Raw genomic sequence first — 12,295 nt, forward strand, 5'->3', positions numbered from 1 at the left:
AACTATATGTTATAATTATGTGGTCTTGTCAGTGTTAGTCTTTGGTTTGTCCTTTTTTTTTGTGATATCACTCTGGAGGAACATTGTATCCTTGCTTAATGCATGCATTTCTAAATGACAATAAACGAGGATTGAGTGTCCTCATAATCTAATCTAATCTAATTTGGTGTTTAAAGACTATCTGATATCTTTTCTAATCATTTTTACTTGTAAATTTTATATTATAAAATCAGAAACCACTATGTAAATGGTATTATGACAAGACATTGTTCGTAATGAAGCAACAATTTACAGTTTAATACGTTTGTATTAAGAGATCTATAGATTCTATTTAACAGCAAATTCTTTTGATTGATTCAAATAAGCTTTAGCCTTGGCACGTGTTTCAGACAGTGTGCATTGTAGTTAGGCAGCACATTGAGAAATGGGACCAATTGCAAAGGTGTCAAGAAGAACAAAACTGTTGCTTTTAAGTGTCATAATCTGCTTTAAAAACAGGAAAACATTACTTACTCTCTTTCTTTTCTTTCACTGTTATGAAAAAAATATAAAATACAGATTTATATATCTTTAGAGTTTATCAATAAGCCTTGTTTATTTACTATTTTTGCATATTAAATAATCTCATTCAATAAATAGATTTAGAATAAATGATGGTTCCAAATTACTGCAACCAGTAGATGGCATAATTGTATTTTAATTCCCAGTATCGTTCAATATTTACCTGATACAACAGCAGAAATTTTGTGTTTCTTCGTAGTGTCTTCCTCTGGTTCCATAAAAGAAAGATCAAATAGGTTCAAAGAAAGTAAAATACTGTATGTTGAACTAACCTTATTCTACACACCTTCAATGCAATCTATATCGCAGAATGGATTTTTCTGTTAGCCCTTTCACCATGCATTAACGTTAAACCACTTCTGAAATATGTTTTTTTAACTATTGTTTGTATTCAGTGAGGGGGAACGGGAGGTTTTGAATGACACCAGAGTTGAGTCAATATCCTTCTTTCTCCTTTCCCTCCCCATACCCTCCTGATACCCTGCCTTCTGGTTTGATGTTTGATATTCTCTGTGTTTTTCATTCGTTTTCTGCCATTCGTGCAATTTGTTCTTTTTTCGCACATTGGCTGTTTGATGTTTTCTTGAATGGGTTCCATGATGTTTGTCCCTTGGTTGCCTGCCGGAGGACAAATCTAGAACTACATTCTGTATACATACTTCCATACTAAATGTACTTTGAATCTTTTGTATGGGGTCTTTCTTTTGTTACATTTAAAATGGCGACTTTGTTATGTTAATCTGGGGAATGCGGCTTTGTTGTGCTTTAACGCTGAAGAGAGTTTGCACTAGCAGTTTGTTTACTTTAAAATGAGATAACAGGGTTCTATTAGCCAATGGGTGGTTATGTATCGTTTTGTTTTCGGATACCATGCTGTATAATATGACTGTGGACTGAGTTTTGGCGGGGAGTTGGAGGAGAGATGAGGAGGACCGCGGACGTGTGGAGAGGCTCCGGTCGATCACTCAGGGTGGTCCCGAGCCGTGAGTCGACGGAATTCGAGTGGTCGTCTGAAGTCGAATTGAGCTCCAACATAGCGCACGAAGAATTTGGTCTTTGATAAGTGTTGGCGCCTTTTTTTCCATTACTTTCCTCTCTGTATCAAATGTATATTAATGTCATAGAATTAGTAATATCTATAAAGTGTATTTGTTAAAATTTACTGGGTGTGCTGGCTGATGATTGATGTTTGTGATTGATTCGGGTGGCGACCGACCCTGTGGGGAGTGTTGAGGCGAGTGCTGGGCTGGATTTCCCCCAGACATACACGAGCCAATATAAGTGAACGTTACACTTTGAATATCAGAATTTTTGAATCTTTGTCAAATATACTTTCTAATTATTAATGCTGTGTTCTTTTTTTAGTCAAGTGAACATTATGTACTATAAAACCAGGACCTATAAAGCCAAGTGATGGAAGACCTTATTTCTTTCACAGAGCACTGACAAATTGTTCGAAAAGTAATTGTTCCATTCCAGCAGCTGTTACCTCTCATCGTCCAAGTTGCCCACCAGATCTCATGACATTATTGCACAGAAGTTGGATGTTAGAAGTTTTGCTCCACTTCCATCAAATCAAAAGCCATTAAAAGCAGCACAGTAAAGAGGTCCTTACTTTAGGAATTGATATCTTCATGTACTTTTTAAGACTTCATATTCTATGAGCATACTCAAACCCCATGATACAAGTGATCCAGAGAGCTACAGCTAACAATTCACATGTAAATTAATCTTTACACAGAACCACTGAAGCCAACTTTTCTTGTAATATATTATTGTGCAAAAGTCTTGGGCACACAAATATAGCCTAAGAATTGTGCACAATATGGTATTTATTAATGTGGAGCAGAGAGAGAGTTTGTAAGTCTGGTGGGAGCAAAGCATGTTGGGAATGGCCAGTGTGGAATGCCATGAAAAGGTTGTGGGACAGGTGACAGAGAAAGAGTGCTGTGTGCAGGTGATGGCACAGGTGCAAACACACCCAACCCTGAGGCTACGTCCACACTACGCCAGATAATTTCGAAAACGAAGCTTTTTCTCTTCGTTTTGACCCTCCTTCCACACTCACCAGGCAAGGTCATTTGATTCCAAACAACGGGTTTAATGATCATTACAGAAAGTCTCTCTGGTGCTTCCCGCTCCCTCCCCTCTCCCTTCCCCTTTTCCCAACCATGATTTCCCTCTTCCAGCTCCCTTCCGATTCTCAGTTCACAGCAGAGACCCCTATCAGAATAAGATTTGTCATCACTCAGATATGTCGTGAATTTTGATTTTTTTTGCGGCAGCAATACTGTGCAATACATAAAATTACTAGAGTACTGTGCAAAATTTTTGCACAGACATTTGCACAGAATTGTATTTGTCAACGTAGAGCAGAGAGTGAGTTTGTAAATCTGGTGGGAGCAAACGATGTTGGAAGTAGTGAGGGTGGAGTGCCGCGGGAGGGGTATGGGACAGGTGACAGAGAAAGAGTGCCAGGGAAGGGGGTTGGCAAGGTTTATCATCACTCACGTACATTGTGAAATTTGATTATTTTTACAGCAGCATTACAATGCAATACATAAAATTACTGCAGTTCTGGGAAAAAGTCTTAGACACCCTAGCTATTTACAATACTGAAAATATTATTGTAGATGCTCTTCCTTTACGTATAAGAATAGAGGAGACTTCAATTCTCGTGTAATCTACTCTCAATATAAAGTAATCCTCATTATATTGTGAGTTTATTAAGTAATGAGTCTTGTTTGTCAAAGACAACAACGAATATGCAAATTTCCACAGAGAAATAAGCAAACTACCTCAGAATGTCCCCTGTCCAATTTGTTGATGGGCAGTACTTCAATAAGAAACAGGTATTGCAACACAAACACAAAATGCTTTTCATAAACAATTTATACTAGAAACAAATGCAAACAAGTCTAATTTTTGGACACTGGCTCCATTGGGTTTTAGAATAGAATGACGGAGTGTTTGATGATAAAGTCCATGCGACTTCTCTGTGTCATGTATCTGTTACACATTGAAGTCATTTCAATCAACCAGCAGGAAGTGAGAAAGTGTGAAACAGCCTTACATGATGCTAGTTGAAAATATAAATGTGTACCACTTACTTTTGATCCCTTGATCAGCATCCTTCTGTTTAACTGAGGATTGCAACAAAAATACAGAATCATAAATGTGTTAAAATTTAAGCAGCATTCAATTTTAAGACCCATTGTTATATGCAAAGCAATTCAGTGCCATTTAACAATGTAAGCTAATCTTACAGCGGCCATTAATAAATGAAGCGAGGAATGCCAAAAGAAAATCATTCAAACGGATCCTGGAACAGAAAACTTATCTTCTCTCTGATAACTTTTGGAGCCTGATATATGAATTGCTATTGGGAAATGATTTCTTTTCAGTGCACCAACTAAAATTAACTTAAACCTTATCACAGTACGAGTCAGCACTTTCAGCTGAAGAAGAGGGTCAATATTATTGTGCCAATGAAAACAGTAGAAGGCAGTAAATTTTTTATGAACAAGTATTAATTAATATAAAATCATTGCAAATAATTTGTAGCTGGACTGTCAAAATAGACTGGGAATTCTGGCATGCTCTAATAATATGAACTGGAGAAGGGTGCACAATTTATTACAGCGCGAGAACAATTGCACGCATAGTACTTTCAGGAACTCTCACTTGTATGCATATTTCTCACCTTACCTTGACTTTCTGTACTGGAGAACCTGCCTCACTGTTGCTGTGTTGTACTTCACAATACTTAGTTTCGCACCTCCCTCAGAAACAGATATAACTTCACATACTCTTTGCTGTTTTCAGGAATGTCTCATATTGTGATCATTTAATCCACTCTAGACATTATACCAGCTTTGCAGCAGACTATTTTGAACTATTTTAGATCACTGAAAATTTTCCCCATTTTCTGATTGTGGGAAACTTGTAACTACTCAGTCATTCGAAGAGCTGCACATTTCCACCTTCCACACCTGCATTACACACAGGGTGTCCTCACCTTTTTGTGAAGCATGCATACTATGGTTGAGGCCAATATCTGGGAGTAAAATTACTTTATTTCAATGAACCTGTCAGTGCCTGTGTATTCTTAACACTGTCTTGGGCCTGATAAGTTTTGTTAGCTATGAAAGCAAATTGCTACTTGCTGTATAAGCTGTGAATGTTTGACAAAACTCATTGAATGTACGGGCTGGTTCTGAAGCCTGCCTGTACTTGAACAACCACTTTCCTGTTTCTCTGCCATACAGTGATGTAAGGCTCAAACCTCATGTGTCTTTTCCCGCCTCACTGCTGTTGAACTGTCAGCTGTTTTACATTCTCTCCCTCTCTCTGCATGTCCCTCTCTATCCTGTGCCACCATTACACCAGCCCATCCTGCTATCTAACTTGCTGATGTTAGAGCAAATTTATCTCCTCTCCATACTTCCCAGCACTTTAATAATCAACTATTTTTTCCTCTTAAATATACTTTTTGGCAACAAGCTGCCAAAGCTTTTGTAAGAATTTGTCAAATATAATAGCTTTTCCATTTGCTACCAGTCCACATCATCAATTGAGGTCATTGTCTTTGCTATTTGTAACGCAATTATGATTGGATTCTGCACCGCAAGTGTGGTATTAGCATAGTTCCAATGACAAGAATATTCTAGAAGCTTCAGGACAAGCATCCTTACTATAAGCAACAACAAAACATGATGCAAATGCCAAGATGATGTTATCATTTCATCCTTCAGCTTGAAATATACAGTATGTTGTTAATTAACTAAAGGTAAATTTAAGAAGTTCTTAGTTCTAAACTTATGAAAATATTTGCATCCTCTCTAATGATCTGTTAATTAGCATAACGTTATATTTTTTATCTCGGCGAGAGTATCCTCCACATGGCATTGCCATTAAAATATTGCACAGATAATTATGCAGAATTCCTATTGGGAATAATTAGGTTAACATTATGAAGTTAAAGAAATGCTTGAAGTGCATGCCTTAGATAAAGAAACAGGCTTCTGCACAATAGATTTATTGCACATTAGAATCTGCAAAGCTTTCATATTGCCATCACATGAGGCCTTTAGCAAATTTCTAATGAAATACCTGATGTTGCCATTAGACTGCCATCAATCTCAATGCAGAACTTATTGAAGCATTGTTTCAGACATGCAGCTTAATCACTCGTATGCCTGCGCATGTGTATGCATTTATCAAACCTTTAGTTTCTCTGATAGCAGGAGGAGATAATGTCTTCTTTGCTGAATAAGAGAATATAAATAATCTGCTTTTATTAAATGCAATACAGAAGACCTATTTACAGGTCAGAGAAAAAAAATGTCACAGAGTTACAAATTACACAGACTGACAACAAATCCAACAGCATGTTTAGTTCTTTTTCCTATTTGGTTGTTCATGCGCCTGGATATTGAGCCAACCATTAGTATTATGGTAAAAACCTTCACAATTGTTGTATTTATCCTCAAGTGAAAAATAAGCATTTAAAATAAAATTAGGGTTGGATTCATTGCCTGGTGTACCCGTGTGTTTTCCCTTCATGTAGGCAAAGCGGAGGAACTGGGTTAACAGTCCATGGCATTTCAGTTGACACAATTCTTATTTGGTGGCAAAGGGGAGGAGAGGAGGAAGGACAGAATATTTGATCCTGTGAAATGACTAGAGGTCGGGGAACCCAAGAGAGAAGTTTGCCTGAACTGCGCAGCGTCGTAGGGTAGGGATTTTGAGGTGCAGATCATAAGACCATAAGACATAGGAGCATGAGATTGTATGTCTTTCCTGTCACCCCACAGAGATCCCCCAGGTGCTTCAGTTTTCTCCCAAAATCCAGAAGTATGGTAAATTACCATGAGATTATGTGGCTGATGTGAAGATCAACAGTGGAGTATGAGAGTGGACATGTGAGTAGGAACAGCTTGCAAGGAAATATGTAAGGGAAAGGGATTGCTTTAAGAGCTAGCATCAACTTGATGGGTTGAATGGCTTCTTCCATGGCACACAGAATTCATTATGAAGGAATCAGAACCGTTATGGAAAATGCCACCGGTCTTCTGAAAATGTGATTCTGGTGTATCAGTGCAGGGATATCTTGTAGCTCACACCAGGAGACAGTGGTGCCAAGGAGGAGCAATCTATCGATGTGCTTTGTGAGGTAGATGAAGGGCAGGCTGAAGAACAGTGGGAGCAAGAGAAGGAGAAAAGGAGAAAAGTGTCCCAGCAGGACACCAGCAGAACACCAGCAGCCTCACCAGCCAGCAAAGCAGAGAAGGGAGGCTCTGAGTGAACTGACAGGAGAAAATCTCTCATCAAGTGATTCTTTAAAATAAAAAGTATGCACAATTATCATCCACAAATCAGACAATGTACCCTCCATTTACTTTACAGAAAATATTGTTGAGAGAGAACACCGGTAACATCTCATAATAGTTCATATCCTCCTTTGTAGAACCTTCTGCACTGAATATCATCCCACTATTGAAAGGCTGGCTACAACTGTTTTTCTATGCGATCAAGTGGCTAATATTGTACGGTACAGTACAAAGTATCGTACAAAATTCTACAATATTTAATTTATTCACTTTACTTTAACTATTTGTAATTCATTTGTAGATTTAATTTGTACTTTCTGAAGTTATTGTGTGTTATATGTGTGTTAAGTGTACTATTGTGCTTTACACCCTTGTCCAGAGAAACATTGTCTCGTTTGGTGGCATACATATATATCGTTAAATGACAATAAACCTGTATTGACTTGACTTGACGAGAAAATCTTGGAGGAGTCATTTCTTGCTAGGGTCATACAGTAATGGGCTGAGGGTTCCTGGACACATGGTATACAGAACCATCTTCCTGGTACTTATCTCACTTACGAATATGTCCAGAATCATTATCATAAAAATGTAACAAATAACAGTAGGAGTAGATCCATGCTCTTACCTTAATGAAATGTAAACTCTTATGTTTGTATACACTGTCCCTTCATGATAACTACACATTTTATTCCTTCCATTTTAACTTCTAAATTTCCCCTTATTGGAACCCACCACACTGACTCAGATTCTAGACACTGTTCATTATCAGCTTTTCCTCCTCTAGGGCATTTGTAGAGGTGTATATCGCTGCTGCCTAGCTGCCCTGAAGAATGTGCCTTTTAAGGCCTGTCACCTACCCAGATTAGTGTTCATCTGACATAATGCAGTTGCCATTATCACCGTGTGTAAATAATCATGCTTTTTTTTCTTTGAAAGTCTTCTTGACCAACTACATTGATTGTGTAGATGATCCTAGTTTCGGTGTCAGTTTCAACCAGGATAACAAGTATGATTTTATTATTAGCTATCGATCTCCTTAACCACTTACTACTGGCCATCTATCTCATTAACCAGTGAGATTTAAGAAATGAGAAATATATGTGAGAGGGCTTGGGAGGGAATACAAATGAAGGAGAAATAAGAATTGGATGAAGGCAGAAGAAACAAGAGAAAGGCAGCAAAATTATGAAAATAAAACAGTATGTCCTAAATATTATATTTAAAAAAATACTTATCCTGAAAGCACAAATCTAATCACTTTCTGAGGGAAAATTATTCACTTGAAGTCATTAACAATTTTTGAAAAGCTACTCACATAGCTTTTCTGGGGTGAGTTCAATGGGAAATTAATGTGAAAAAACAGCAAAATGCAAAACTAGAGGAGGGTAAATGTAAAATTTTTTTGGGTGGTATCAATAGTGAGGCGGTACAAATCAATCAGCAGCCAGTGGTAATCTACAATTCATAGGTTAGGTCTCCCTTGTTGCAATTTGCAGATCAATTTACATATTAATATTGTGTTCAAATGCCATTAATTTCCCTTCTTGTTGTTTTCTAGTGCTTTCTGGGTGCAAGTATGCATGTATTTCTAGATGATCAAATGATATGGGAAGGATTTAGCATTAATTTATATTGATTGTAAATTAAATTTATCTATCCGGAGATTAACTCTGTAATTTACATTTTACAGGAATGCTAATTAGATCAAGTGAAAGCATACAAAATGATTATTACATTTCCAATATCAGTGGGGATTCAACAAGGCATCCAATTTATCAGAATCATTTGTTTGAGTGAGATTCTTCTGAGTGAGCTAGGGAGCTCAAATTTAGGAGTTTATGCTCATTTTCATATCAGTTCCACTGACCAACTACTGGATACAAGAGAGCTGATGCTGTGTGAGTTAGTCAAGTCTCAGACTCCCTACCCAATAAAACAAGAACAATTTGTGGGTGTCTGGTACAGAATTAAACCAGGGAGCTCTGAGTCTGTACTCTTGGAATTCAGAAGAATAGTGGGGGGTGGGTGGGAGAGCATTTCATTGAAACCTATTGAATGTTGAAAGGCCTCAATAGAATAGATTTGGAGAGGATGTTTCCTATGGTGGGATAGTCTAAGATCAGAGAATACAGCCTCAGAATAGAGGGACGTTCAGTTAGAACAGAGATGAGGAGGAATTTCTTTAGCCAATGAGTGGTGAATCTGTGGAATTTGTTACCACAGGTGGCTGTGCAGGCCAAGTCATTGGATATATTTAAGGCAGAGCTTGGTAGCTTCTTGATTGGTTGGGCCATTTGCAGGGATATGGGGAGAAGACAAGAAATTGGGCTGAGAAGGAAATGGATCAACTATGATGAAATGGCACAGCAGACCTGATGGGGCAAATGGCCTATTTCCACTCCTATGTCTTATGGTCTTATAATAGATGCTAATTATGTTTAGTAATGACTGTTGTGGAAGAATTTCTCATTAGTAAAGTTTGCACAGCACATTAAGAATAGCTAAACATAAGAAATTGGAGCAGGAGTAGGCTATCTGGGCCATAGAGTGTGTTCTGCCATTTAGTAAGATCATGGCTGAAAACCACCTACCTGCTTTTTTCTCATAACCTTTAATTATCATTAACCTTGATAGAGGCTGTATTTTGTTATTTCATCATTTATAAAATACATTATGACAGGTAATGCTGGAGTTGAGTGGATACCTAGTATAGATCTAGCCTTTGCTACCATATGAAACACTTTGCAAGTTGGGTTCTAACAGATCCCATGGAACTATGAAATGAAAAAAAAATTGCTGGAATATGAACTGCAAGGCTACTTAATGGAGCTTACTTACAACTATAATGTAACATAGGCACAGTGAATTCAAATGCTTCCTAGTTAACATGAATAGGGCAATGAAAATTGCACAAAATAATATTGTTATCAATGGGGTTGGAAGTGGCAGAATATCTCTCTTTATTCCTTTCTCTCTCTTTATCTCACTCCCTTTTATTCTCTCTTGATAAGAACATTGAGCACATTATTACTTAGTTGATTACTGATTTGTAGAACATCCCACTAGCCTTACCAATTTCAAGTGATTTGGTCTCAGATAATTAATTAAGTGTAAATAATGAATAGGATCAATTATTTGTTAAAGCAAGGTTGCTGATTGATTTTAAGTTAAAATGCATGGAGTGCTGGCATGCTATTTGTCACAGCAAACTTAGGCAAATAAATGTTGTAATAAACTTTTTTTATGAGAGAATTAACTATGCATTACATAATTGTAAAAGTGGGAAGAGCGACAAATGTATAAGCCCCGAAGTTGTCTCCATTCTCGAAGGAGAAAATTAGATAAGCTGGTTGAGAGAATTTTCAGATATGTGATAATGCCATGACTATGGTTCTTTTCTCAGCTTGTCATAGAATCAGCTGGTATGTTGCAGTGGCCTTGTTCTTTGCAGAATGGTGGAATGGCAGAATCTGCAGAAACAGTTCTACCCCTATTAACACTAAGAATGCTACTTTTCTGTCAAAAGGCTTACTTTTCTACCGGGCCATGGAAAGATAACTTCATAATTGCAAATTAGAACATATAAATTATGGCATAAGTTTCTCTAATGGGCATTTTAGAAACGTGGTTACTTTGTATCTTTCCCTTCTGATTGACTCAATCTATAATTAGTTGTATAGCCTCTTAATTGGGTACATAGACCTTCATTTAATGGGTAAATATTGTGTATTGAATATTTCAGTAATGTTTGAGTAATATTGTAAATATTTTGTTTGATTAAGCATTCTTTGTTACTTACATAATTCATTATGGGTTGTAAGTAAAAGTATGTGAGTGACATACGTCATTACGTCATCATGTCAATGGTGCATGCCTCACTAAAGTAAAAATGTAGTACACACATTTATCCCTGCACGCCCCATGTCTTCTGTTTGATTAGTTTTTGGAATTACAAAACATAACAGTAAGCTTATGTGCTTTTTAAAATTATGTATCTTTATTCTTGTCTTTACTAATATTTTAATTGACAATGATTTAACCCTCTTCCAATAAACAAGTTAATTTATTTTAAAGATATTTAAATGAATTTCAATTTATAATTAAAGACATTTGGAAAAAAATTGCAAACCAAAGACCACCAGGGTGGTAACATTGTAAAGATCTCACCAGGTTTCACTCAGAGGTTTGGATTCACCTAGCACCACACTACATTCATGCAATCGACGATCATGTTCAGTAGTGGCCACAGAAGACAAGCGGGAATCTTAGTATGAGTTATATTGGAAGGACAGGAGAGGAGATGAAGGTCAAGTATGGGCAACAGATTGGATAGAGTACAATCCAGCCCTTTGAAAATGTTTTCAAGAAAACAATACTGAACTTTTTTGCGAGTTAGTTTTTTTTTCAGATTAGTAATGGAGTGACTTAATCCATATTGTACATGCACCTTTACACTTGTGCAACCAAGAAAACAGACCCTGGTTTGGAATGTCTCAAGTAAAGTGCCGGTCGGGTGTAATCAGCTGATATTCACCAGCTTATGGATTGATTATTGTGGAGTCTCGTGACACCATGGATTTGTGCCTTGGAAAGTTTCCAGGGCGCAGGCCTGGGCAAGATTGTATGGAAGACCAGCAGTTGCCCATGCTGCAAGTCTCCCCTCTCCATGCCACTGAAGTAGTCCAAGGGAAGGGCATTAGGACCCATACAGTTTGGTACTGGTGTCATCACAGAGCAATATGTGGTTAAGTGCCTTGCTCCAGGACACACACGCTGCCTCAGCCAAGGCCCGAACTAGCAAACTTCAAATCACTAGACAAATACCCTAACCACTTGGCCACGCGCCAACTTGTTTAAATTATCCATTATGGATTACATGTATAAATATTTGAATTGCAGATGTCATCACAATCCCACGTGATAAGTGTGCGCCTCCCTTACAGTGAACTCTAAATTAGACCCTCACTTCAAACTGTGTCTTCCTTTCGAATTAGTTTAACATTTTGAAGTTACACAACATAACAATTATTGCCTGAGTGGGGTCATTGGGAGGGACCTTGTTTAAGACCCTGCAGCCACAAAGACTCATAAGTGTGATCAGACGTTTTATGTTTTCCCCATTGCAGAGGACTGGACACAGCAAGTTGTAGGGCTCAAGATCATTTGCTGGGGTTCAGCATGGAAGTTGGGCAGGATAAAGTACATTTGGGGCATCTCCTGTCTGGGTCAAGGCACAAGACTTGACCAGGTGGGACTAGAGATCATTAAATGGGTTGGAAGTAGGAATATCATAAACAGGAGCAGGAGAAGGCTCTCTCAATACTGTGCCACCATTCGTTTAGATTGCAGCTGAAATATTCTTGGCCTTAAAACTGTTTAACAGTTCTGTTCACACCCCT

The 12,295-nt window shown here is 37.7% G+C and overlaps 1 protein-coding gene across 1 annotated transcript in view; it reads right to left on the minus strand.

Moving 5' to 3' along the window:
- LOC134338322 (triadin-like) overlaps nt 1-12,295 on the minus strand; it is a 426,556-nt gene that overhangs the window by 264,289 nt on the left and 149,972 nt on the right. The window contains exons 9-12 of the mRNA XM_063034074.1: nt 5,787-5,828; nt 3,672-3,704; nt 725-769; nt 514-531 (exon numbers count right to left, since the gene is read on the minus strand). Of these exons, the coding sequence (XP_062890144.1) occupies nt 514-531; nt 725-769; nt 3,672-3,704; nt 5,787-5,828 (138 nt within the window). The remainder of the gene's footprint in view (nt 1-513; nt 532-724; nt 770-3,671; nt 3,705-5,786; nt 5,829-12,295) is intronic.

Source organism: Mobula hypostoma, chromosome 2, assembly GCF_963921235.1.
Source record: "Mobula hypostoma chromosome 2, sMobHyp1.1, whole genome shotgun sequence".
Classification (NCBI taxonomy): domain Eukaryota; kingdom Metazoa; phylum Chordata; class Chondrichthyes; order Myliobatiformes; family Myliobatidae; genus Mobula; species Mobula hypostoma.